The 27,077-nt window shown below is 55.6% G+C and overlaps 1 protein-coding gene across 3 annotated transcripts in view; it reads left to right on the plus strand.

Annotated features, from left to right (window-relative positions):
• Positions 1-26,777, plus strand: part of ACOX1 (acyl-CoA oxidase 1) — a 49,010-nt gene extending 22,233 nt beyond the window's left edge. For all 3 annotated transcript variants that reach the window (XM_076052871.1, XM_076052870.1, XM_032976050.2), the window contains exons 4-14: positions 2,536-2,643; positions 5,719-5,838; positions 7,832-7,947; positions 8,661-8,830; positions 11,367-11,529; positions 12,686-12,876; positions 14,200-14,385; positions 15,881-15,986; positions 21,268-21,411; positions 23,206-23,412; positions 25,521-26,777. In XM_076052871.1, the coding sequence (XP_075908986.1) occupies positions 2,536-2,643; positions 5,719-5,838; positions 7,832-7,947; positions 8,661-8,830; positions 11,367-11,529; positions 12,686-12,876; positions 14,200-14,385; positions 15,881-15,986; positions 21,268-21,411; positions 23,206-23,412; positions 25,521-25,574 (1,565 nt within the window). In that variant the 3' untranslated portion in view covers positions 25,575-26,777. The remainder of the gene's footprint in view (positions 1-2,535; positions 2,644-5,718; positions 5,839-7,831; positions 7,948-8,660; positions 8,831-11,366; positions 11,530-12,685; positions 12,877-14,199; positions 14,386-15,880; positions 15,987-21,267; positions 21,412-23,205; positions 23,413-25,520) is intronic.
• Positions 26,778-27,077: the final 300 nt, after the last annotated feature.

A 27,077-nucleotide genomic window follows, 5' to 3' on the forward strand; every position in this document is an offset into this window, starting at 1 on the left:
GGTGGTCGTCGTTGGTGTTGTTGTTGTGCATTAACCCAGTGGTTGTCAAGGTGAAAAGGAGGCTGAGTCACGTGCCAGGCGTTGGGCATCACGTCAATGATAGGGTTCGATTGCCTCGTGTGGTTAGGATATAGTGGCAAGGGTAAGGTTAGGGTCGTTTTCGCTAGGTATAGGTAGGGTTAGCGGCTGGTTCGCTAGTCAGATCCAGCTATGGGGGTGAGGGTGCAGCTCGTGGTACCCTCTCCTTATCCCTGTGCCTGTCTCATCGCATTTTTAGTTCACCGGGTCACATCACGGTGCCATTGTCGAGCCTGTTCCCTGCGTTGCCCGCGTGCATGAAGTGCGTCTGCGCGTCCCACATCCTGCATCATGCACAAGCGCCTCCTCGTTGCGGGAACGCCATGGGCCTCGGTTTAAGTTTGCCTGCTTAAATCTCGATTTGAAGTTTTCGCGACTGCAGGGATCCACACTCTTTGGCTCTTTCGGTAAAGTCACGTAGTGGGTAGAAAATTAAAAAAAAGGTTTGCCTGCTTAATTTCCCAGTTTTCCCCGCTTTCCCCCTCTCAATCCACTCGTGCTCACCCCTCCCCCCCACCACCCACCCACCCGCCTTGTCCAGTGCTCTCTGTTTGCCGGAGAGAGCTCTGGCCAGAGCGCCGGTTGCGGTGTAAATAGATTGGGTTCAGGGTTCAGCTGTACCGAAGGTTTACCCGAGCACGGTACGAAGGTGGCATGTTCATTCGCCTGCCATGATGTCTCCGAAAAGTTCGCGCAGTGAGCCCGGCACCGCTAAGATCCTAACTTGGAATCCGGGTTTCACCCACCCGTGATTTTTTTGGTTTGTTTGTTTGTTTGTTTTTATCTGAATAGATAAGCAGACGATGCTGTCCGCTGCACATACCCGGCTCTCAAATACAAATAAAAAAATATAAACGTATTTTTTTTTTTATTACGCAACGTGTTGGTCCGCAAGGCCTCCCGGTAGCGCATACGTTTAGCAGCGTTGATTCCCGCGCAAGCCAAAACCTCTGGACTGGCTTTAACATGCGGTGTCTTCTCGGCAAAGAGATGCGGCATGGCGATGCGGAGAGACGAGCGTTGGAGAAAGCGAGTGATGAGGCACCTGGAGACGAGACGTACGGATCCGCGGGCGGCACCGTTACGACGCGGCGACATCGCGTGGCCGCGTCGCGACGCCTGCACGCACGTGACGTCACGACGACGCCCGGGCGCGTCGCGACGTCGTGGATGACGTCACGACGCCCGGGCGCGTCGCCGTGACGACTGCAAACGCTGAAGAGCTTCCGCCCCCCCCCCCCCCCCGCCGCTCCGCCCCCCCGCGCAAAACGATTTTCGCTTCGCCTGCTCGGTTGGCCCGCTTCGCGCCTTCGCCGCTTGGCCCCGCGCCGCTGCCGCCCGCTTGGCTTGGCCGTCGCTCGCGGGCGTTGGCGGGTGGCCCCGTGGCCCTGGATCTTAACGGAGGCGGCGTCGCTCGTGCTCGGGGAGCGTTCGATTCCGCCCGCCTTGCTGCCGTCGGGGCTTGCAGCAGCGATACGATACGTTCAAAAAAATAAGTGAACGCGACGTATCGGAATCCACGCTCGAATCGAATCTGGTACTCCCGAGTCGTGTGGCAGTCCATCCAATCGCCTGGCAACAATTTCGTTGGCGCGCAGCCAGGGGCGGAGCCAGGATTTTGACTTTGCGGGGGGGGGGGGGGGGCTGACTTCAATATTCTGAGATATCCACAGTGTGTTTGTGTTTTCCAATGGGCGCCACAAATGCACGAGGCAAATTTTATTGGATTTGAACGTGGAGTTTATTAATAGGTCGGAGCCGCCGACGCGGCTGATAAGTTCGAAAGGCTGCCGCTCAAGCAGCCTGCAGGGCAGCACACAAGGTGGCAGCCTGCAGGGCAGCACACAAGGTGGCAGCCTGCAGGGCAGCACACAAGGTGGCAGCCTGCAGGGCAGCACACAAGGTGGCAGCCTGCAGGGCAGCACACAAGGTGGCAGCCTGCAGGGCAGCACACAAGGTGGCAGCCTGCAGGGCAGCACACGAGGTGGCAGCCTGCAGCATTTTGCAGCAGCCGGATATCCGGTTATCCCGATTACCGACTTTACCCAAAATTTCAGGGGGGGGCTGAGCCCCCCCCCCCCCTGTGGCTCCGCCCCTGCGCATAGCCTGTGCCAAAACTATGCCCGACAATGCCATCGTCATGATCATCATCATCATCAGCATCATCATCGTCCCCCTGTTGGGTCAAGGCCACGACCACGCGCACCCGCACGTCGCGCGTACGACCCGGCAAGCGTGTGTGCCCGCACACGTGGTGCGGGCGCTCGTGAGCGGGCACACAATCGCACGGTCGCGCCCGCTGCGCCGGACGGGCGAGGGGGAAGCGGCTCCAGCCCGCCGCGGACTCGCGGGCGGGGATGTGCGGCGGCGGCGGCGGCGGCGTTATTATTGCGGCGACGGCGTTGTTGTCTTGACGGCACCCCCCCCCCACCCTCCCGCCCCCCACCCGTCCCGCAGGCACCTTCATCCGCGGCCTCGAGACCACCGCCACGTTCGACGCCGCCACACAGGAGTTCGTGCTGCACAGCCCGACCGTCACCTCCATCAAGTGGTGGCCGGGCGGCTGTGAGTGCTCCCCCACCGACCCCCACCCCCCACTTCCCCCCCCCCCCCCCCCCCCCCCCGCTGCTGTTGACGTGTAAACATCACGAGCAGACGTTTCGAGAATCCACTTCCGGGTAGGCCGGAGGGTCGTTTGACCGTACGTCCCCACCCGCTCCGGTCAACACGGGTTGTTGAAGGCTGGGAGCGTTGGTGCACAGTACGACGTAGGTGGATGGATCGATTTTATTTATTTACTTCAGCTGCCAGGGCCACAAGGAATCCGTCGGACTCCATGGGGGCCACGCGACGGGACAGATCGCAGCCACGCAAAGCAGCCTGTGGCGCCGATTGCGAGTCGGAGCGTTCCTCCTCCTCGTGGCCACTTCTTAATCACGTTGCTCTCTGAAGAGAGGGGTGGTGGTGGTGGTGGTGGGGGGGGGCTTCGTTGGGGGGGGGAGGGCAAGCTTGGTGGTACTTCATCGTTAAGCGGCAAGAGTTAAGACTTGATGGTAGGTTTACTCAAATTGAAAACTGATTTATTGAGAACTTTTCGATTTAAAGCTTTCGTGGCTGCAAGGATTCGTCTTCTTTGGTTCTTCCGGTAAGGTCACGTAGAATGAGAATAAAATAATAAAATAACACAATAAAATTCTCACGACGTTTAAGTCGTGAAAGGTACAGAGCTGTCGGACGACAGGTCTGTACCTTTCACCTGAAGACGGCCGCTTGCGTTGTGGCCGAAACGTCGTGAGAATTTTATCGTGTTATTTTATTATTTTATTCTCATTCTACGCGACCTTTACCGAAAGAACCAAAGAAGATTTATTGAGAACTCTTCGGTTTGTTGGCCTTCCCTTGCCCCCGCACCTCCAATTAGCGAGGGTTGGCTACGTACGGCGTGAAAGAAGTTCAACACACACCCATACGTACATACGTACGCGGTCATCACACACATAGCGGTTCCCAGGCTCGTGGCCTGCCTAGTCTGATGAGCTCCGTGCACTCCGGGGTGCGTTGGTCAAAGGCATCATCCACACGATGATAAGCCGTTTTGCATTTATAAGTAACACCTTGGATTTGCGAGCATAATTCGTTCCGGAAACGTGTTTGTAATCCAAAGCACTCGTATATCAAAGCACTCGTACATCAGTTGTGATCACGTGATGCTCGGCAGTACAAAGCGTGTACACGTACTACTACTCGTATTGCTAGACCCTCGCTCGTTTATCAAATTAATGTTTACTTACAAATGTCTGCTCGTCTTGCAAAACACTCGCAGACCAAGTTACTCGCGATCCAAGGTTTTACTGTATAAGTAACGATGGCAAACTCACGGGGTAATATTTGGCTCGGTCTACGATTGTTTAAGGGCGCTTCATAATTTAAATTTAAATTATTACCTATGTATGGTGAATTTCTTTCGCACCGTGCGTAGCCAACCGTGCTAGTCGCAGGCCTAGAGGCGTGCTCCCATCTCTGTTAGGACGGCCGAACGACCCGATCGGCCTGGGTTTTATTGGGAATTCATCGGTGAGTAAAAAATTACGTCTGAAAAAGTGGCAGAGTATGTTGTAACCGGGTGTGCACGGGCGAAACTGTTGACCAAACAATGTTATTGGGATGAGAGCAGAACCAATGGAGTTCATCATTGTACGTTCGTTAAGAGGGTCAAAGTTATAACGATTGTGCATAAGTGAAGGGAGGCAAACGCAACAGGAGGGTGTGGTCTACGCCACATCGGTGAAGGTTATCAACAGAGGTCAAAGTTTTGAGTGCGTGCGTGCGTGCGCGCGCAACGCTTGTGTGTGTGTTCACTGAGTGTCGTGTGTGTGTGTGGGCGTGCACATGAGTGTGTGTGTGTGTGTACTTGCATAGTGGGGAGCGGTAGTGGTGTAGTGGTCAACGCACTGCGCCACGACCCCACCGACCGGAGTTCGATTCCCGCTCACGGCCGACACCGGTGACGATGATCTGAATCGCTCCTGGGTCTCCACTAGGTCGACTCAGCCTCAAATGCGTGCCTGGTGCGGTGTGTGTAAACGTCGCCACTAGGGAGACAAAGGCGGCCGGGCGTGGTGCTGGCCATCCCCACCCCCTCGTGTTTTGCGCCAGCCTTCATAGAGTGCTCGCTAACAGAACTTGCCCCAACAGTCTGTTAAGGCTATACGGGGGGGAGGGGGCGGATCTGTCTTTGGGGAGCGGTGGTGCAGCGGTTAGCGCACAGCGCGGCAAGCCTGGCGACCGGAGTTCTATCCCAAGTCGCGGCCAACATTCGCGATGAACATCCGGAACCGGTCCTGGGCCTCCTCACCTGGTGCGACGCTTTGTAAACATCGCCACTTGGAAGACAAAGGCGGCGGCCGGGCGTGTTGCTGGCCACCCGGCCCCTCGTGTACCGTGCTACTCGCGAACAGCACGTGCCCCCAACGGGTCCTTGAAGCGTGCTTAACGGAAGCATTGCGGGAGACGGAGGCGGCTCCGGCGCGTGGCGCGCTAGCCACCGTCGCCCGTCTTGGGGTGCTGCTCGCTTAACGGCGCTTGCCCCAGCGGTCTGATGAAGGCTCTACAGCAGGGGTGGGGAACCTTTTTTTTTCTGCCAAGGGCCATTTGGATGCTTGTATAACGTCATTCGCGGGGCCATACGACATTATCAATTGAAAAATTAGCCCGTTATATTCGGTCAAACGTTTAATGAACTCGCCCCTAATGCGATGGGGCCTGGGACACGCTTCTCTTTGGCGAGGCGTGGCGATGATGTTAGCCGGCTATTGACGATGTTGTCACTACTCGCAACTGCTTTTCCAGGTTTTGCTCTCCCTAGATTTGTTGAATTTCGAGTTCCCGCCTGCGGTTGCCTTGGCAGGGCCAGAGACCCAAATGATTTCGCGGGGGCCTCACACGGCCCGCGGGGCCGGACGTTCCCCACCCCTGCCCTACGGTGAAGGGGGGGGGGGGTTATCTTATGTTTCTCTTTTGATTAAAATGTTTCTTGCGACCTGTCGCGTGTGTTAACGCGTGCCAGGCATCCGATGCTTTGTGGCTCACCAGGGCACCTTCAAAGTGAACTGAAACTGCAGCGATGTTTTGCCTTGGCAGTGGGCAAGACGTCAAACCACGCGGTGGTGCTGGCCCAGCTGTACACGCGCGGCAAGTGCCACGGCCTGCACGCCTTCATTGTGCAGCTGCGCGACATGGAGACACACCAGCCGCTGCCCGGTAAGGGCCCGTCGTCGTTGTCGTCGTCGTTGTTGTTGTTGTTGTTGTTGTTTCTCCGTTGTTGTTGTTGTTGTTGTTGTTTCCTCCGTTGTTGTCTGCCTATTGTTGTTGTCATCAACCACCATCGTTGTTGCTTCCCCCCTCTTCTTCATCTCTCCACCATTGTTGTTGTCGTCTGCACCATTGTTGTTGTTGTCTCCACCATTGTTGTCGTCTGCACCATTGTTGTCGTCTGCACCATTGTTGTCCTCTCCACCATTGTTGTCGTCTGCACCATTGTTGTCGTCTCCACCATTGTTGTCGTCTGCACCATTGTTGTCGTCTGCACCATTGTTGTCGTCTGCACCATTGTTATCGTCTGCACCATTGTTGTCCTCTCCACCATTGTTGTCGTCTGCACCATTGTTGTCGTCCTCCCGTTGTTGACTCCCCTTGGCCACAGCCATGGCGACAAGGTCTTCACGACCTCGCCCGGTGTACAGGACGTCGTGGGTTCGATCCCGACCCCTGACGCCTGCTGTATATTTGGAGTTTGCGTGCCTCTGTGGTGAGATGTTAACTACCTCGCCTGGTACACAGGAGGTTGTGGGTTTGATCCCGACCCTGACGCCTGCTGCTGTATATTTGGAGTTTGCGTCTCTCTCTCTCTCATTATCATCACGGTGGCTAGGAGATGTTAACTACCTCGCCTGGTGTACAGGAGGTCGTGGGTTTGACCGCGACCCGGGACGCCTGCTGTATGTTTGGAGTTTTGCGTGTCTCTGTGGTGAGATGTTTACTACCTCGCCTGGTACACAGGAGGTCGTGGGTTTGATCCCGACCCAGACGACGCCTGCTGCTGTATATTTGGAGTTTGCGTGTCTCTCTCTCTCTCTCATTATCATCACGGTGGCTAGGAGATGTTGACTACCTCGCCTGGTGTACAGGAGGTCGTGGGTTTGACCGCGACCCGGGACGCCTGCTGTATGTTTGGAGTTTGCGTGTCTCTCTCTCCCCGTGGCCGCGTGGATTTATCTCCATGTTCCTCTTTTTTTTATTCCCCCCCGCCGCATTTAGAATCGACGTGCATTCTTAGAGTTAATTTGGCTGCTGCCGCAGATTTCCACGCGATGATGAGCTGCTTTCGTTGAACTATCATTTGTGATGGCAAGGTTGCTTCTAAAAAAAAGGGAATACGATGATTCTGGATGTAATCACCAGTGAAACGTCGTACTCAAACTGTAAATGTTGTGGATTCACTCTTCAACACACCGTTGGGCTAAAGCAGTGAACTATTTCGTCTTTTGTCAACGTGACGCATTTTTTTACTGATTGGCCGTGTCGGGTGGTGGAGGGTAACGACACATTTATAAATAACGCGATCTCGCCCCCCAAAAAACGTTTATTATTAATACATCGCTCTGTTGGGGCCCGTGAACTGGTTTAAAAAGAGCTGCACAGCCCATCGGATTCCCCCATGATAAATTAATATTCTAATTCTTTTCTTGAACGGAATTCATATCGTGCCTTAACCAAGGCCCTTAACGGCGCATCAGCAACGGCGCGTGGGTGGAGAATGCGAGGCGAGTGAGACCGATGAGAGAAAGCAATCGCGGAAAATCTGTGCGAAGCGCGAATTCGGTGAAAGCGAAATTGGTGTCGCGGGATGACGATGGTGGTGATGATGGTGATGGTGAATGGATTGAATGAACGGGGGGGGGGGTTAATGATGAGCGACAGCCGTATGATGAGAATGTTAAAAGGGAACCGTACCGGAGGCGGTGGTTATGCGGGGGGGTGGGGGGGAGGGGGGGTAGGGGGGGAGATTAAGGGGTCGTGGGGGGGGGTCCGAGCTAGGACACATTAAGCGAGTTTTTGGCGAAGAGGAAGGCGTTGCAAGAAGATCACGCGGCGCCCCGATCGTTCCCACCCCTCCAACCCCCACCCACAGATGGATTGGTCCCCTCTTTTGTATTCCCCCTCCTCCTCCCCCCCCCCCCCCCCCCCCCCCCAGGCATCGTCGTCGGCGACATCGGCCCCAAGTTCGGCTACGACGAGGTGGACAACGGCTTCCTCAAGTTTGAGCACGTGCGCGTGCCGAGGAAGAACATGCTGATGAAGTATGCCAAGGTGAGCGGGGCTAAGGGGGCGCTGTCACAAAGCCCCCGGTAAGGTTTGAAATGCGTGGCGAGCCTCGCACACTGATGATGTCTTATCGGCGAAAGTAGCCCCCCAACCCCCCCAACCCCTCCAACCCCCCCCCCCCCCGCTCTGAAAATATGTGAAGGACACCGCAGTGCAGCACCCACGTGGCTCTGTCACGTGACCATCTGCTGGTGCAGCGCGGTTTTTTTTTGACCCGTGGCTACCTGAGAGACACCCTGCACCCGGTTCAGTCTCGTAACGTAACACGCGCCGTGTGTGTCTGTGTTGCTGTTGTTGTTGTTGTTGCGCGGGAGCGAGGACCCGGTGGTGTAGCGGGTTAGCGCTACGCCGCGCTACGAACCCGGCGATCCGAGTTCGATTCCCGCTCGCGGCCAACGCCAGCGACGATTGTCTGAACCGGTTCTGAAACTCCCCTGGATCGACTCGGCCTCAAATTGAGTGGCTGGTGCGGTGTGTTAAACATCGCCGCTCGGGGAGACAAAAGGCGGCCGGGTGTAGTGCTGGGCCACCCACACGCGCCCTGAGTCGGGCCTTCACAGGTGCTGCTCGCTAACAGCACTTGCCCCAACAGTCTGTTCAGGCTGTACGAGGGGTGGGGGTGGGGGGGGGGATCTTTATCTTGTGTTTATTGTCGTGCCTACGTACGCTTGTGCGTGGCGGCGGCGGCGGCGGCGTAGGTGGAGGAGGACGGCACGTACGTGAAGCCGCCCAGCGACAAGCTGACGTACGGCACCATGGTGTTCGTGCGCTCGATGATCGTGAGCGACGCGGCGCGGGCGCTGTCGCAGGCCTGCACCGTCGCCATCCGCTACAGCGCTGTGCGCCGCCAGTCCGAGATGACGCCCGGGTACGCTGCCAGCACCGCCTTGTCGCACGCGGGGTTCGGGGGGGGGTGGCGGCGGCGGCGACGGTGACGTTGACCGGCGGTGGGCGCCGTTCGCCGATCGTTGCCGGGGACGCTCGCGGTTCGAATGCGGCGGCCGTCCTGGTTGTTCTAACACGCAGGCTTTCGCGACCAATATCGTTCCGTCGGGAAGATTTTTGGGTTAGGTCGCGTGAGTGTAAAATGCGGCGTTACTAATTGGCTGGTGGTGCCGTGCTTCAATATGAATGTGTCGTGGAACCCGCCACCACCCGACACGGCCAAATTTGGTGAGGTTTGTCACGTAACCAAAACATGCCAATGCTTGATGAGTTCAGCACTCGCCGGTCGTGTGTTGCAGAGTAAGCGCACCAAAACGTTTACCATTGCAGTACGGTGACGTTTCGCCGGTAATAACAACAACAACAACCAGCCTCATCAGGCGACAGCCAGAGCTGTGGAGAAAATCTTCCGGGTAAATGTTGTGGTGGGTTTACTCTCCCAACACACCAGTGTGCTGTCCTAGTAACGAATTGGCCAGTTTTGTTTTCCTGGTGGCGGGTTTAACGACACACATTTATATTTACGATATCTAACCCAAAATCCTCTATTATGGACGATGTAAGAAGTCTCAAGCGCTGGCATACAGGAAGGGGAGAGGGCAACATCACAAAACGAATCGTTGCCTGGTGGATGACACAAAGTTTGTGAAACTCCCTTCCCCTGGATGTCGCGAAGTGTGCCCGGTACCCTGGCTTGCCAGAAGGTGGTAGAACAAATGTGGACTCTAACCTTTCCACCTTCATGGGATTATCGTGGGTTTTCCCCGGGTGCCCCAGTTTCCTCCCGTATGTAAACAAATTTAACACGTAGGCTTTCGCGACCAATATTATTAACAATGAAGGGGTTTTTTGTTGTTGGTTAGATCGTGTAAATATAAACGTGTCGTAACCCTCCACCACCCGACACGGTCAGTAAGCAGTAAGGTTCATCCCGTAAACAAAACGCGCCAATTAGTTACCACTTCAGCCCACCGGTGCGTTGGGAGAGTAAATCCACAACGTTTACGTTATGAGTAGTACGACGTTTCGCTGGTAACTGCATCCAGCGTCATCTCATCGGGCGATTTGCCAGAATAGTGAAGCAATCCGCCTGCTTCCTGTCTTAAATAGAGCAGCAGGACGACGTCATCACTGAACCCATCAGGTGCTGCAGATATCAGAGGAGGTGGAGGGGGGGAGGGTTATTAAAACAGCCAGCCTCAGCAGCCGACCATCGCTTTCCCACCTGATGATGGGCGCTTGTGTTGCGCCCGGAACGTCGTGATTTATTTTATTTTATACCTACGTGACTTTACCGAAGGAACCAAAGAGTATAGGTTAGTAATCGGTTAATTGGCATGCGTTTCCTCTATAAGGAATTGTAATTGTAAGATGTATTAAGATGCATTGCTTAATGACACGCTTCCAGGCCGCGCTAAGCCCTGCGGCTGTCAGAGCGGTTAAATTATTTGTATTTCTCGCAATATTCAATGGGATTCTATAATTGGTCTCGGCCAGTAATAATTAAATTTTGATTTAAAGCTTTCGTGACTGCAGTGATTCATATTCTTAGCTCTTTCGGTAAAGTCACGTTGAAGGGAAACAATAAAATAATAAAATATATATAAAACAATAAAAATTCTCACGACGTTTCGACCATAACACAAATGGTCGTCATCAGGTGTGAAAAACCAACGGCAAGATGACCGTTTACGTTATGGTCGAAACGTCGTGAGAATTTTTATTGTTTTATATATATTTTATTGTTTCCCTTCAACGTGACTTTACCGAAAGAGCTAAGAACAGTAATAATTAGTTTTAAACAACACTTCGGCGGTATCACAATCAATTGAGTGTCCTTGTTGCCAATTGGCCGATAAGACCTGAATATCTAGAGAGGACCTCAGAGATTAAGGCGATTGGTTGGTGGCGTCGGTCGGCTCTCCGCCCAGCTTCGCTTACCCTCTGCTTGTCCGTGGTTTCTAAGATTCTGGCTGCACTCGTTTGGCCATCGAGGGCGAGCAAATGCCGAGCGGCGTGTTTTCAAATCGAAATTTTCGTTAAGGAACAAATCCCCAGGGTAACGAAGACGTCGTGACGACCGTTCGGAAGGGTCGCTTTGTACGTGGCACTCCTCTACTTACGAACATTCGACTTACAAACCTTCAGAGGTACAAACAAACCTGGTCCCGTGTGTCCAGTCGCCTGTTCGGGTCGAGGGTCGTAGGTTCGAACCGCCGCGCAATAGATGGCGGTGGTGGCATCCTACATCTACAGAACCCAGGAGAACCACGTGGCATCTACATCCGCAGGAGATTGCACAACTTTTAAAGCCATTCCCTCGTGATCAGTGCACACGAAGTGCAACGTTGTTTGGAATCGAAAGGAGTAAATTCGACTCGCGAACAAAATTGACTTGCGAACAGGCCGAGACTTACCGACTGACGTGCGCGGTCCTTGAAACGTGTGCCGTTTCGCAGGGCGCCCGAGCCCCAGATCCTGGACTACCAGACGCAGCAGTACAAGCTGTTCCCCCTGCTGGCGACCGCGTACGCGTTCCAGTTCGTAGGGGCGTACATGCGCGCCACATACATGCGCATCTCCGGAGACATCAACCAAGGAGATTTCCGAGAAATGCCTGAGGTATCCGCTCCCTTAAGGGAGAAACGCAATGCACTCTCGCCTTTAAAAGCGACACACAGTGCACCTGCCCCTTTAAGAGAAGTACACAATACACCGTCCCCTTTAAAAGTGATACACAATGCACTCGCCTCTTTTAAGAGATATCCACAATGCGCCTGCCCCTTTAAGGGAGATCCACAATGCACCTGCCCCTTTAAAAGTGATACACAATGCACCCGCCCCTTTAAGAGAAAAACCACAGTGCACCAGCCCCTTTAAGAGACACTAACAAGTCATCTTCTCTCGCAGCTTTGATGGATAGATGTGTGTCCTTATATCTGTATGTGTGCGTGTGTGTCTATGTATATGTGCGAGGAGTGGTGGCGCAGTGGTTAGGCCGCTGCGCTACGATCCTAGCGATGCAAGTTTCAATTCCCACTCAAAGCCAACATCGGTCCTGAATATCTAAACTGATGCTCGGCATCGCCTAGTTCAACGCAGCCTGCAATGTTAGTGGCCACCCACCTCCTCCCCCATATATCTACGTATGTTGAACTTCTCTTGCACCGTACAAAAAGACAAAATGTGACCTGTTGGCCTTCATGGGTGCCCACTTACAGCACTTGGGGCACCGCGGTGGTGAGATGTTAACTACGTCGCCTGATATACAGGTTTATATACAGATATACCCTGACGCCTGCTGTACATTTGGAGTTTGCGTTTCTCTCTCTCTCTCATCATCATCATCATCGCGGTGGCTAGGAGATGTTAACAACCTCGCCTGGTATACAGGAGGCTGTGGGTTCGATCGCGACCCTGACGCCTGCTGTACATTTGGAGTTTGCGTGTCTCTCTCGCCGTGGTCGCGTGGAGTTTCCTCCGACCCCCCCCCGATTTTACCCTCCACGTTTGGCATCGGCGTCACGCGTCTAGAGTATTCGCCTGTGGCAAATTCCCACGCGGCAAAGCCACTTGGTTGAGCTGTCATTTGTAGGCCCGGTCGCTTCTAAAAAAAAAAAAAAAAGAGACGCACATCTCAAGTCGGGGCCCTTACCTGCTGAGCAAACAAAAATAACTACTTTACGTTTGGCTCTAACTTGCCACCGACAGCCTGCCCTAAAGGCCACTCGCGCGTCGGGGGATCCCTGCCCGCTCGCGTGTGCCCGCGCGTGAGCAGCTGCACGCCACGTCTGCCGGCCTGAAGGCCTTCACGAGCTGGGCGGCCAGCAGCGGCATCGAGGTGTGCCGCATGGCCTGCGGCGGCCACGGCTACTCGTGCTCGAGCGGCCTGCCCGACCTATACGTCACCTTCACCTCGGCCTGCACCTACGAGGGAGAAAACACCGTCATGATGCTGCAGACCGCCAGGTCCCCTGGCGCACCGCCCCGCCCCCGCACCCCTCCCTCTCTACATCTGAACCCCTTCCGCACGCGTCCGTCCGTCCGTCCGTCTGTCTGTGCGCCTGCCTGTCTCTGCACACCTGTCCGTCTCCGCGCACGTGTGTACCTACGCCTGTCCGTCACTGTATACACACGTGCTGAGGAGCGGAGTGCCGACGGGATGACGCACTCGCCTCGGGAGCAGTGACGTCTCGGGGTGTTTGAGGTGGGGGGGGGAAGGGGGGACGGGTGACGTGGACGAGGTCTTCGCCGGGAGCCGGGGATCGTGAGCGGTAGGGAAGTGGGGACCCAGGGTAGGGGAGAAGTAGCACCAGGCTAGAGGTGGGGGGGGGGGGGGGGGGGGGGTGAGGGCTACTTCACCCGGCTGGCCGAGTTGGTTGAACCGTCGGTCAGCGCTGTGGGAAGAGCCCGTTAGCCTGGGAGGCGTAGTAAACTAATTGGCGTTTTGTCTACGTGACAAATCCCTTACTAATTAGCCGTGTCGGGTGGTGGAGGGTTACGACACAACAGATTCCCACTACCCTTTCCCCTGGGGAGATTTAGCTTAGCCCAAGTCCTGTGTTAGCCCTTCCCCTAAACCTAGGCGAAAAGCCCGTAATAAACAGTTTGGCGTCAGCCCCAACAGCGACTGCTTTACGTGTCGTCTTTACAACACAACACATGTATGTACCCTGCACATGTATGTACCTGCACACCTGTCTGTCTCTCCACATGTCTACCAACATGCATGCATGCCTACCTGCCTGCCTGTCTGCCTACCTGTGTAGATATTTATCTGCCAGCATGCCTGCCTGTCCGTTTGTCTGCCGTTCTGTGTACCTGCTGACCTGCGTACCTGCTAACTTGCCATTGTCCATCTACGAACGTGCTTGTGTGTCTGTCTGTCTGTCTCTCAGCCTGCCTATCGGCCAACATGCCTGCCCGTCTGCCTCCTTGTCTTCCTGCCCGCCTATCTGCCTTGTCGCTTTACCTGTATGTGCGTTGAACTTCTTTCGCATCATACATAGCAAAACCGTGCTGATCGCGATAACCTGCACCCTGTCCAACTACCCCGTCCACTCGTCTACGGCGTCCACCGTTCTGTGTACCTGCCTACCTGCATGTTTGCCATTATATATCTCTCGACGTAGCTAACCGTGCCGATCGCGATCAATTCTATGCCCCCTTTTCTGCCTTTCAGCCAGCCTGGCTGTTTTACCGCCATGAACTTGCCCGCCTTTGTAACCAGCGTGTACCCTGTCCCACTCGTCGTCCACCCCCCTTTGCGTGCGTGCGTGCGTGCGTGCGTAGGTACCTGATGAAGAGCTACAGCCAGGTGCGCGCCGGCAAGCCTCTGAGCGGGCTGGTGTCGTACCTCAACGAGCTGTCGCACGGCGGCCGCGTGAGACCTCGGGCGGTCGGTGGCGGCGGTGGCGGTGGTGGGGACATTGCCGACCTCGCTGGGCTGGTGCTGCTCTACGGGCAGCGTGCCGCCGTGTAAGCGGCGCACCACGCTTGTGCGGCGAGAGCGAACGACCGGCCGCTCACCGCTTGCCGTTGCCGCGAAAAATGCCGGCGAGCCGGTCGGCCGAGGGGGTGGGGGGGCGGGGGAAGTCCTTTGTTTCGCGTCGCGTTTAGCCACGTGCCCTAAAGCCCCACGGGCTAATACGTTAGCCACGTGCCCTAACGCCCACGGGCTAACGCGTTAGCCACGTGCCCTGACGCCCACGGGCTAACGCGTTAGCCACGTGCCCTAACGCCCCATGGGCTCACGTGTTAGCCACGTTTCCTAAAGCCCCACGGGCTCACGTGTTAGCCACGTGCCCTAAAGCCCCACGGGCTCACGTGTTAGCCACGTGCCCTAACGCCCACGGGCTAACGCGTTAGCCACGTGCCCTAACGCCCACGGGCTAACGCGTTAGCCACGTGCCCTGACGCCCACGGGCTAACGCGTTAGCCACGTGCCCTAACGCCCACGGGCTAACGCGTTAGCCACGTGCCCTAACGCCCCATGGGCTCACGTGTTAGCCACGTTTCCTAAAGCCCCACGGGCTCACGTGTTAGCCACGTGCCCTAAAGCCCCACGGGCTCACGTGTTAGCCACGTGCCCTAACGCCCACGGGCTAACGCGTTAGCCACGTGCCCTAACGCCCACGGGCTAACGCATTAGCCACGTGCCCTGACGCCCACGGGCTAACGTGTTAGCCACGTGCCCTAACGCCCACGGGCTAACGCGTTAGCCACGTGCCCTGACGCCCACGGGGTAACGCATTTTTATTTTTGCCCTAAAGCCCACGGGCTCACGCGTATAGCAACGTGCCCTAATGCTCACGGGCTAACGCGTTAGCCACGTGCCCTGACGCCCACGGGCTAACGCGTTAGCCGCGTGCCCTAACGCCCACGGGCTAACACGTTAGCCACGTGCCCTAACGCCCACGAGCTAACGCGTTAGCCACGTGCCCTGACGCCCACGGGCTCACGCGTTAGCCGCGTGCCCTGACGCCCACGGGCTAACGCGTTAGCCGCATGCCCTAACGCCCACGGGCTCACGCGTTAGCCGCGTGCCCTAACGCCCACGGGCTCACGCGTTAGCCGCGTGCCCTAACCCCCACCAGCTCGCATTCTCCAACGTGGCTGTGTGCGGCCCGTCAAGAGGGAGGGGCCCACTGAGCTACACGGCTCTTGTTCAGAAGCCGCTCGGCTGTAGCAAATGATAGCCCAATGGAGCGGCCCATCGCGTGGAAATTTTACGACGGCGTCGATTCTAAACGTGGGGTGAAAAACCGGAGGACGCGGAGAAAAATCCACGCGATCACGGTAGGGGAGAGCGATGCGCAGACTCCAAATATACAGCAGCAGGCGTCAGGGTCGGGATCGAACCCACGACCTCCTGTATACCAGGCGAGGTAGTTAACATCTCGCCACCGTGGCGCCCCCATATACATCTATTAATCTGACTCTGGGGGTCCGCATTGTATGGTGGGGGTTGCAGGCTGGTGGAGTCGGCCGCGAGGAACATGCAGGCGGAGCTGAGCGCCGGCAGGAGCCCCGAGGAGGCGTGGAACGGCGCCTCCGTGGACCTGGTTCGCGCCTCCGAGGTGAGGGGGAGAGGGGGCGGAGAGGGGGGTGGGGGGTGGGCGTGGTGCTGGACACCCCCAAACCCCCCTCGTGTGCCGTGCCGGCCTTCATAGGTGCTGCTCGCGAACGGCACCTTGCCCCCCAAAGGTCTGTCACAAGGCTACACGGGGCATCTTTTTCTTTGGCGGAACGAGAGGAAGGGGGCGTGGGAGAAGGGATTTCCATTCATAGCTGTTGCCGTACATTGTTCGCTCGCACTTGTAGAGAGAGAGCGAGCACTCGTAGAGAGAGAGAGCGAGCACTCGTAGAGAGAGAGAGCGAGCACTTGTAGAGAGAGAGCGAGTACTCGTAGAGAGAGAGCGAGCACTCGTAGTGAGAGAGAGCGAGCACTTGTAGAGAGAGAGAGCGAGCACTCGTAGAGAGAGAGAGCGAGCACTCGTAGAGAGAGAGAGCGAGCACTCGTAGAGAGAGAGAGCGAGCACTCGTAGAGAGAGAGCGAGCACTCGTAGTGAGAGAGAGCGAGCACTTGTAGAGAGAGCGAGCACTCGTAGAGAGAGAGCGAGCACTCGTAGAGAGAGAGAGCGAGCACTTGTAGAGAGAGAGCGAGTACTCGTAGAGAGAGAGCGAGCACTCGTAGAGAGAGAGCGAGCACTCGTAGAGAGAGAGAGCGAGCACTCGTAGAGAGAGAGAGCGAGCACTCGTAGAGAGAGAGAGCGAGCACTCGTAGAGAGAGAGAGCGAGCACTCGTAGAGAGAGAGCGAGCACTCGTAGAGAGAGCGAGCACTCGTAGAGAGAGAGCGAGCACTCGTAGAGAGAGCGAGCACTCGTAGAGAGAGAGCGAGCGCTTGTAGAGAGAGAGCGAGCACTCGTAGAGAGAGCGAGCGAGCACTTGTAGAGAGAGAGCGAGCACTCGTAGAGAGAGAGCGAGCACTCGTAGAGAGAGAACGAGCACTTGTAGAGAGAGCGAGCACTCGTAGAGAGAGAGCGAGCGCTTGTAGAGAGAGAGCGCTTGTAGAGAGAGAGCGAGCACTCGTAGAGAGAGAGCGAGCACTCGTAGAGAGAGAGCGAGCACTCGCAGAGAGAGAGCGAGCACTCGTAGTGAGAGAGAGCGAGCACTTGTAGAGAGAGCGAGCACTTGTAGAGAGAGAGCGAGCACTCGTAGAGAGAGAGAGCGAGCACTTGTAGAGAGAGAGCGAGCACTTGTAGAGAGAGAGCGAGCACTCGTAGAGAGAGAGAGCGAGCACTTGTAGAGAGAGAGAGCGAGCACTTGTAGAGAGAGAGCGAGCACTTGTAGAGAGAGAGCGAGCACTCGTAGAGAGAGAGAGCGAGCACTTGTAGAGAGAGAGCGAGCACTTGTAGAGAGAGAGCGAGCACTTGTAGAGAGAGAGCGAGCACTCGTAGAGAGAGAGCGAGCACTCGTAGTGAGAGAGAGCGAGCACTTGTAGAGAGAGCGAGCACTTGTAGAGAGAGAGCGAGCACTCGTAGAGAGAGAGCACTTGTAGAGAGAGAGCGAGCACTTGTAGAGAGAGAGCGAGCACTCGTAGAGAGAGAGAGCGAGCACTTGTAGAGAGAGAGCGAGCACTCGTAGAGAGAGAGAGCGAGCACTTGTAGAGAGAGAGCGAGCACTTGTAGAGAGAGAGCGAGCACTTGTAGAGAGAGAGCGAGCACTCGTAGAGAGAGAGCGAGCACTCGTAGTGAGAGAGAGCGAGCACTTGTAGAGAGAGCGAGCACTTGTAGAGAGAGAGCGAACACTCCTAGAGAGAGCGAGCACTTGCAGAGAGAGAGCGAGCACTCGTAGAGAGCGAGCACTCGTAGAGAGAGAGCGAGCACTCGTAGAGAGAGAGCGAGCACTTGTAGAGAGAGCGAGCACTCGTAGAGAGAGAGCGAGCACTCGTAGAGAGAGAGCGAGCACTTGTAGAGAGAGAGCGAGCACTTGTAGAGAGAGAGCGAGCACTCGTAGAGAGAGAGCGAGCACTCGTAGAGAGAGAGAGAGCACTCGTAGAGAGAGAGCGAGCACTCGTAGAGAGAGAGCGAGCACTCGTAGAGAGAGAGCGAGCACTCGTAGAGAGAGAGAGCGAGCACTTGTAGAGAGAGAGCGAGCACTCGTAGAGAGAGAGAGCACTCGTAGAGAGAGAGCGAGCACTTGTAGAGAGAGAGCGAGCACTTGTAGTGAGAGAGCGAGCACTTGTAGAGAGAGAGCGAGCACTTGTAGAGAGAGAGCGAGCACTTGTAGAGAGAGAGCGAACACTCCTAGAGAGAGAGCGAGCACTCGTAGAGAGAGAGAGCACTCGTAGAGAGAGAGCGAGCACTTGTAGAGAGAGAGCGAGCACTTGTAGTGAGAGAGCGAGCACTTGTAGAGAGAGAGCGAGCACTTGTAGAGAGAGAGCGAACACTCCTAGAGAGAGAGCGAGCACTCGTAGAGAGAGAGAGAGCACTTGTAGAGAGAGAGAGCACTTGTAGAGAGAGAGAGAAAGCACTCGTAGAGAGAGAGAGAGCGAGCACTCGTAGAGAGAGAGCGAGCACTCGTAGAGAGAGAGCGAGCACTCGTAGAGAGAGAGCACTTGTAGAGAGAGAGCGAGCACTCGCAGAGAGAGCGAGCACTCGTAGAGAGAGAGCGAGCACTCGTAGAGAGAGAGCGAGCACTCGTAGAGAGAGAGCGAGCACTCGTAGAGAGAGAGCGAGCACTCGTAGAGAGAGAGCGAGCACTCGTAGAGAGAGAGTGAGCACTTGTAGAGAGAGAGCGAGCGCTCGTAGAGAGAGAGCGAGCACTCGTAGAGAGAGAGTGAGCACTTGTAGAGAGAGAGCGAGCACTCGTAGAGAGAGAGAGCGAGCACTTGTAGAGAGAGAGCGAGCACTTGTAGAGAGAGAGCGAGCACTCGTAGAGAGAGAGAGCGAGCACTTGTAGAGAGAGAGAGCGAGCACTTGTAGAGAGAGAGCGAGCACTTGTAGAGAGAGAGCGAGCACTCGTAGAGAGAGAGAGCGAGCACTTGTAGAGAGAGAGCGAGCACTTGTAGAGAGAGAGCGAGCACTTGTAGAGAGAGAGCGAGCACTCGTAGAGAGAGAGCGAGCACTCGTAGTGAGAGAGAGCGAGCACTTGTAGAGAGAGCGAGCACTTGTAGAGAGAGAGCGAGCACTCGTAGAGAGAGAGCACTTGTAGAGAGAGAGCGAGCACTTGTAGAGAGAGAGCGAGCACTCGTAGAGAGAGAGAGCGAGCACTTGTAGAGAGAGAGCGAGCACTCGTAGAGAGAGAGAGCGAGCACTTGTAGAGAGAGAGCGAGCACTTGTAGAGAGAGAGCGAGCACTTGTAGAGAGAGAGCGAGCACTCGTAGAGAGAGAGCGAGCACTCGTAGTGAGAGAGAGCGAGCACTTGTAGAGAGAGCGAGCACTTGTAGAGAGAGAGCGAGCACTCGTAGAGAGAGAGCACTTGTAGAGAGAGAGCGAGCACTTGTAGAGAGAGAGCGAGCACTCGTAGAGAGAGAGCGAGCACTCGTAGTGAGAGAGAGCGAGCACTTGTAGAGAGAGCGAGCACTTGTAGAGAGAGAGCGAGCACTTGTAGAGAGAGAGCGAACACTCCTAGAGAGAGCGAGCACTTGCAGAGAGAGAGCGAGCACTCGTAGAGAGCGAGCACTCGTAGAGAGAGAGCGAGCACTCGTAGAGAGAGAGCGAGCACTTGTAGAGAGAGCGAGCACTCGTAGAGAGAGAGCGAGCACTCGTAGAGAGAGAGCGAGCACTTGTAGAGAGAGAGCGAGCACTTGTAGAGAGAGAGCGAGCACTCGTAGAGAGAGAGCGAGCACTCGTAGAGAGAGAGAGAGCACTCGTAGAGAGAGAGCGAGCACTCGTAGAGAGAGAGCGAGCACTCGTAGAGAGAGAGCGAGCACTCGTAGAGAGAGAGAGCGAGCACTTGTAGAGAGAGAGCGAGCACTCGTAGAGAGAGAGAGCACTCGTAGAGAGAGAGCGAGCACTTGTAGAGAGAGAGCGAGCACTTGTAGTGAGAGAGCGAGCACTTGTAGAGAGAGAGCGAGCACTTGTAGAGAGAGAGCGAGCACTTGTAGAGAGAGAGCGAACACTCCTAGAGAGAGAGCGAGCACTCGTAGAGAGAGAGAGCACTCGTAGAGAGAGAGCGAGCACTTGTAGAGAGAGAGCGAGCACTTGTAGTGAGAGAGCGAGCACTTGTAGAGAGAGAGCGAGCACTTGTAGAGAGAGAGCGAACACTCCTAGAGAGAGAGCGAGCACTCGTAGAGAGAGAGAGAGCACTTGTAGAGAGAGAGAGAGAGCACTCGTAGAGAGAGAGAGCGACCACTCGTAGAGAGAGAGCGAGCACTCGTAGAGAGAGAGCACTTGTAGAGAGAGAGCGAGCACTCGCAGAGAGAGCGAGCACTCGTAGAGAGAGAGCGAGCACTCGTAGAGAGAGAGCGAGCACTCGTAGAGAGAGAGCGAGCACTCGTAGAGAGAGAGTGAGCACTTGTAGAGAGAGAGCGAGCGCTCGTAGAGAGAGAGCGAGCACTCGTAGAGAGAGAGTGAGCACTTGTAGAGAGAGAGCGAGCGCTCGTAGAGAGAGAGCGAGCGCTTGTAGAGAGAGAACGAGCACTTGTAGTGAAAGAGAGCGAGCACTTGTAGAGAGAGAGAGCGAGCACTGGGGGAGGAGGCACAAGAAGGAAGCCCCGCTCGGGTGGGAAAGTCAGCGGGCCAAGGTGTTAGGCCCGGCACTACCAACATTCGTCCAAGATCGGCGGGTCCTCTGCGTGTGTACTGTATGCACGTGTTGAGATGTTTTTTGGCCACTTTAATGAGCGTTCACGCTGTGGGAGGCAAGCGGAGCAGCCGGAGGAACTTGGCAACGTTTGCGCGGTCCACCGACCAGACCAGCCGCCTCCTCGCGGCGCGCTCCGGATCAGAAAGCGCGCGGCAGCCACCGCCGCACGGCCGCCCCGCGCTGTCGTCGCGGTCAACATTTTTTTAACGACTTTGTAAAACGACTCGAGAAAGTAGTATTATTATTCTAAACAGGTCCCTGCAGGGTGGGCTGGTAGGACAAGTCTCTCTGCGCTGTCTATTGCTGATTTCACACCCCCAACGGCACGAGATTTCACTTCGTTAAAGTATTGAAAGGGGACGGACGGACGTACGGACGGACGGACACATTAATCTATTGCAGGCTGGTACACTCGGTTCACAACTTCGTTCCTACCAGTATTAGAGCTCTACCTGCCTTCGCAAACCAAGTGGGGGGAAAACGACGAACTCGCGATGAATTGTCTTGCCTGTGTCGTTGTGTTCCACCCGCCACCCGCCGCCGCCCAGGGTCACTGCTACTACGTGGTGGTGAAGACGTTCGTGGAGAAGCTGGCCGAGGTGAGCGACCACGCCGTCCTCGCCGTGCTCACCGCGCTCTGCCAGTTGTACGCGCTCTACGGCGTCACCCAGCATGGACGCGACTTCCTGGAGGTGCGTGGTGGTGGTGGTGGTGGTGCTCGTGGTTGTGTGGTGGTGGTGCGTGGTGCTCGTGGTTGTGTGTGGTGGTGGTGTGCGGTGGTGGTGGTGGTGGTTGTGTGTGGTGGTGGTGGTGCTCGTGGTTGTGTGTGGTGGTGGTGGTGCTCGTGGTTGTGTGTGGTGGTGGTGCTCGTGGTTGTGTGTGGTGGTGTGGGTGCGTGGTGGTGGTGGTGGAGGTGGTGGAGGTGCGTGGTAGTGAAGGTGGAGATGTGCGGTGGTGGTGGTGGTGGATGGAGGTGTGTGGTGGTGGAGGTGCGTGGTGGTGGTGGAGATGCGTGGAGGTGGTGGAGGTGCGTGGTGGTGGTGGTGGATGGAGGTGGTGGTGGTTGTGGGGAGCGGTAGTGTAGGAATGAATGAATGTCCCGGGCCTTCCCTAAGTAGACTCAGCCTCAAGTGAGTACCTGGTGTGATATGTAAACAATCGCCACTGGGGAGACACAGGAGTCCGGGCGTGGTGCTGGACACCCACCCCCTCGTGTGCCGTGCCAGCCTTCGTAGGTGCTGCTACTCGCTAACAGCACTTGCCCCTACAGTCTGTTACAGGTTATACGGGGGGATCTTTGTCTTTGGTGGAGGAGGGGGGGGGGAGTTACGTGTGGGAGAGGGATTTGCGTTTGTAGCTGTTGCTATCCGCGTTGGTTCTCTCTCGCACGCCCGCGTGCTTCTGTTTAATGCGTCGTAGTCACAGGAATATTTCGCGACCAACAGCTTCCAAATTGGTGGTGGCCTGGGGGGACCTTCACCCAGCAGTTGATAGATCATGGCTGATGATGATGATGAAAGTCTCTGAGCCACAGCAACTCTTCCAATAACAGCCTCATCCTCACTGGCCTCTCCCCTCCACTGGACCCCTCTCTCTACTTAAACCAAAATTGAACTTTAAATTTTTTATTTAACCGGCTACAAGCCCGCTCGGCTATATAATAGCTCTTTTTCAGAAGCGAGCTGGCCACAAGTGATAGCTCAACGAAGTGGCTTATCATTTGTGTGGAAATTTATGACGGCAAAATGATAAAAAAAGGAACGCAGAGAGAAAAAAACGGAGAGGACCCGGAGAGATATCCACGCGACCACGGGGGGAGAGAGAGAGACACGCAAACTCAAAATATACAGCAGCAGCAGCAGGCCTCACGGTCGTGATCGACCCCACGACCTCCTGTATACCAGGCGAGGTAGTTAACATCTCCTAGCCACCGTGATGATGATGATGATGAGAGATAGAGACACGCAAACTCCAAATATACAGCAGCAGCAGCAGGCCTCACGGTCGTGATCGACCCCACGACCTCCTGTATACCAGGCGAGGTAGTTAACATCTCCTAGCCACCGTGATGATGATGAGAGAGAGAGAGAGACACGCAAACTCCAAATATACAGCAGCAGCAGGCCTCACGGTTGTGATCGACCCCACGACCTCCTGTGTTACCAGGGGAGGTAGTTAACATCTCCTAGCCACCGTGATGATGATGATGAGATAGAGAGACACGCAAACTCCAAATATACAGCAGCAGCAGCAGGCCTCACGGTCGTGATCGACCCCACGACCTCCTGTATACCAGGCGAGGTAGTTAACATCTCCTAGCCACCGTGACGATGATGAGAGAGAGAGAGAGAGACACGCAAACTCCAATAAATATACAGCAGCAGGCGTCAGGGGTCGGAATCGGAAACCCACGACTCCCTGCGCACCAGGCGAGGCAGTCGACAGGCGACACGTGACCAACCTCTCCCCTGCCTCCCCTCCCGCAGGCGGGGCTGCTGACGCCGCAGCAGATGGAGGGAGCGAGCCGCGCCGTCAAGGCGCTGCTGTCGAGGCTGCGCCCCGACGCCGTGGCGCTGGTGGACGCGTTCGACTTCCACGACGACATCCTGGGCTCCGTGCTCGGACGCTACGATGGCAACGTGTACGAGCACCTGTTTGAGTGGGCCAAGCGCTCCCCGCTCAACAAGACGCAGGCAAGTGGCGCGTGCGGGCGTGCGCGGGGGCGAGGGCAGTGGCCCGCGAGATCGGAGCCAACAGAAGTGATACGAGACGAGTCCGTAATACGCTTAATTTTATTAAGCGTGAATGTATGAAGCGCGAACTGGTCACAAATCTGGCTGGCGCCTGATGAAGCTGGTTGTAATTACCGGGGAAACGTCACGGTACTCGGATTGTAAATGTTGTGGCTTTGCTCTCCAACACACCGGTGTGCTGTACTAGTTTACTACACTATACACTACACTATATACTATACTACACTACACACTACACTATATACTAGACTATACACTAGTGCTGTACTAGTATACTACACTATACACTACACTATATACTACACTATACAATAGTGTTGTACTAGTATACTACACTGTACACTACACTATACACTACACTATACACTAGTGTTGTACTAGTATACTACACTATACACTAGTGCTGTATTAGTATAATACACTATACACTACACTATACACTAGTGTTGTACTAGTATACTACGCTGTACACTACACTATACACTACACTATACACTAGTGTTGTACTAGTATACTACACTATACACTACACTATACACTACACTATACACTACACTATACACTACACTATACACTAGTGCTGTATTAGTATAATACACTATACACTACACTATACACTACACTATACATTAGTGTTGTACTAGTATACTACACTGTACACTACACTATACACTAGTTTGTACTAGTATACTACACTATACACTACACTATACACTATACTATACACTAGTGCTGTATTAGTATAATACACTATACACTACACTATACACTACACTATACACTAGTGTTGTACTAGTATACTACACTGTACACTACACTATACACTACACTATACACTAGTGTTGTACTAGTATACTACACTGTACACTACACTATACACTACACTATACACTAGTGCTGTACTAGTATACTACACTATACACTGCACTATACACTAGTGCTGTACTAGTATACACTACACTATACACTACACTATACACTACACTATACACTAGTGCTGTACTAGTGACGAATTGGTCACGTTCTGTTTACGTGACAAACCCTTACTAGTTGGCTGTGTCGGGGTGGTGGCGGGTTTAGACGCATTTATATTTACGCGATCTTAACCCAAAGAAACCTGTATCATGATTTAACAAGCAGTAGGTGAAAGCCTACTGCTTGTTAAACTAAAATTACATGGGGGTTGTGTTTTTTTTCTAAATGAAGGGTAACAATAGTGTCACCGGTGCCACGCGCCATTGATCAATCTATAATTTCCGTTACCATGTGTGCTGAAATTCAAAACGGCATTCGTTTGGATTATCCGGCGGTTGCAAATCCGTCCCAGCCGCGTGATCCTCCGACACCTCCATCCACTACCCACCCCCCGCTCCGCCCTGCTGGCTTCACATCATCGTCATCAAGGTCACAATTGCATCCTCCCCTTTCGGTCGTCCACCGTTTGTATCTCTCTCTTCACCCCAGGCTCCCTGCACTACGGCACTACGGCTCACGCTAGAACTCTCCTCCACAGTAGGAGCAGCGCGACTCTCCTCCGACCTCTGCCCTCCTCCTCCTTCCTCCTTCCTCCTCCTCCTCCTCCTCCCTTCACCAAGGAGCCAGGGGCGTCACTGCCGGGCATTGTGTCTCCGTGGCAGTCCCAGCCATCTGGAACGCAGCCACGACCATCATCACCATCATCGTCATCATCGTCGTCGTCGTCATGATCCCCACTGCGGCACATTGGCAGCAGCGGCGGCGGCGGCGGCGTTCAATCCACACCGACTTTTAAAAAGAAACGCTTCAAGGCCCTCCACTTCTTTCTTAAGCCCCGCCCCCCACCTCTTTCTTAAGCCCCCCCTCCCCACTTAACGCCTCCACCTCTTTTTCCCGGCTTGTGAGCGGTGACACTGAGCATGGGGCCCATGGCTCGGGAGGAGCGAACGCTCGTACGCGTGTCCGTGAATTAACGATTGTGCGCGTTACCATTTGCGTTTGCCGCTAAGGGGGACGCCAAAACGGCGGCGGTGACTTTTAACCCGCGGGCCGCCCGTTGCGTTTCACTGCAGGTCCACGAGTCGTTCTACAAGTACATCAAACCCATGGCCTCGTCCAAGCTGTGACGGGGCTGCCCCGGCGACCTGCGCGAGTGGCGACGTGTTCGAGCTCCGTCCCCTTCCCGGTCTCCAGCTGCCGCCGGCGGACACGTGCCCGTGCAGTGGCGACCGGGAGGCTCCGGACCGCGCCAACCCCCGACCCGCTCTCGAGCCAAACGTCGGCGCTCGTCGACCCGCGAGCAACGACGGAAACGCGTTCGACCACGTCGCTTCACCGAGCTCCCCCCTCCCCGCCGCCGCCCCCCCCCCCCCCGGACACACCAAAAAAACGCGCGCAACCGCGACGCTGGCAGACGACCGCGACGCACGCAGCCCGCGGCGAGCCCCCCACAGTCGCGGGGGGCTCGCCGTCCTGGCCCACGGCGCTCGTGGCACAAGGGTGGCATCCGCGGAGACCCAACCGCGTGGCGCTTAGAACGGCAACGCGCCACAACCCTCCGCCGCAGCTCCTCGCCGCGACCACGATTACCCACCCAGCACCCGACCGCCCCAACTGGGCACCTGCGAAAAAGGGGAGTTTTTTTTCTGCAGCTCGTCGGATTCCTCCAGTACATCAATAGATATTCCCATCCTGACGTTGACCGTCACCCACGACGCTCGGCCACGACCGCACGCCGCACCAAACGCCCGCCGCACCGTCCGTACGCAACATCATTCAGGAGAGCCGTCCGCAACCACGGGGTCCATCACACAACAGCCCGTGCGTGTCGCCCCCCTCCCCCCCCCCCCCCCCCTTTGAAAAGGGCCGCGCAGGGAAAATCCCGCCCGCCCGCCCGCCCTCTAATCCTGCAAATCGAGCCGGTGATTTCTCTAGTTTTTTCTATTATCAAAGTGACACTTTAGAAAAATTCGTTTTTAGAAGACGCAGATGACGGCACTCGGCCGGTGCCTGGGTCTTGCCCTGCGTGGCACGGACCCACTCTGCCGCCCCCACCAACCCCCCCCCCCCACCGCCGCTGCTGCTATTTTTGTGAAATCATAATCTCCCGATCTCCCACCTATCTCCGATCTGCGGTGATGATTGCATCCCCTTCCCCCCCCCCTCCCCGTCTCCGGAGCCGCGAGTCGCCCTTCCCTCTCTGCCGGAGCGGTGAGCATACTTGTACGGCAGCACTAAAGCGGTCGTGATGTAATTATTAACATTGCCTCTCCGACGAGTACTGTAGGGTACTAAAATCACGTTTGCAGAATAAATATACTTTAAATGGGTTGTGTTGCCGCTGTTGTTGTTTTTTTTTGATTGGACATTCAAGTGGACACCCCCAGTGGATATTTCGTTCGCGTGGGTCTCCGTTGCAAGCCGGTTTCGCGCGCTAAACCGCGTGCAGATGGAACGGGTGGAGATTAGTCCGCATTTGCTGTTTACCGCCTCTTCGTGGCGGGCCAGGGTAAAGGGGCACCTCTTCACCGCCCACGGGGAAGATGGAGCAGATTGAGATTAGTCCACACTCTTTGCCACGTAGCCTTTTCCTGGCGAGTCGGGGTGTGTGGGCTCCTCCTTGACGCCCA

Source organism: Petromyzon marinus, chromosome 58, assembly GCF_048934315.1.
Source record: "Petromyzon marinus isolate PM22_M1 ecotype Great Lakes invasive population chromosome 58, UKy_Petmar_22M1.pri1.0, whole genome shotgun sequence".
Classification (NCBI taxonomy): domain Eukaryota; kingdom Metazoa; phylum Chordata; class Hyperoartia; order Petromyzontiformes; family Petromyzontidae; genus Petromyzon; species Petromyzon marinus.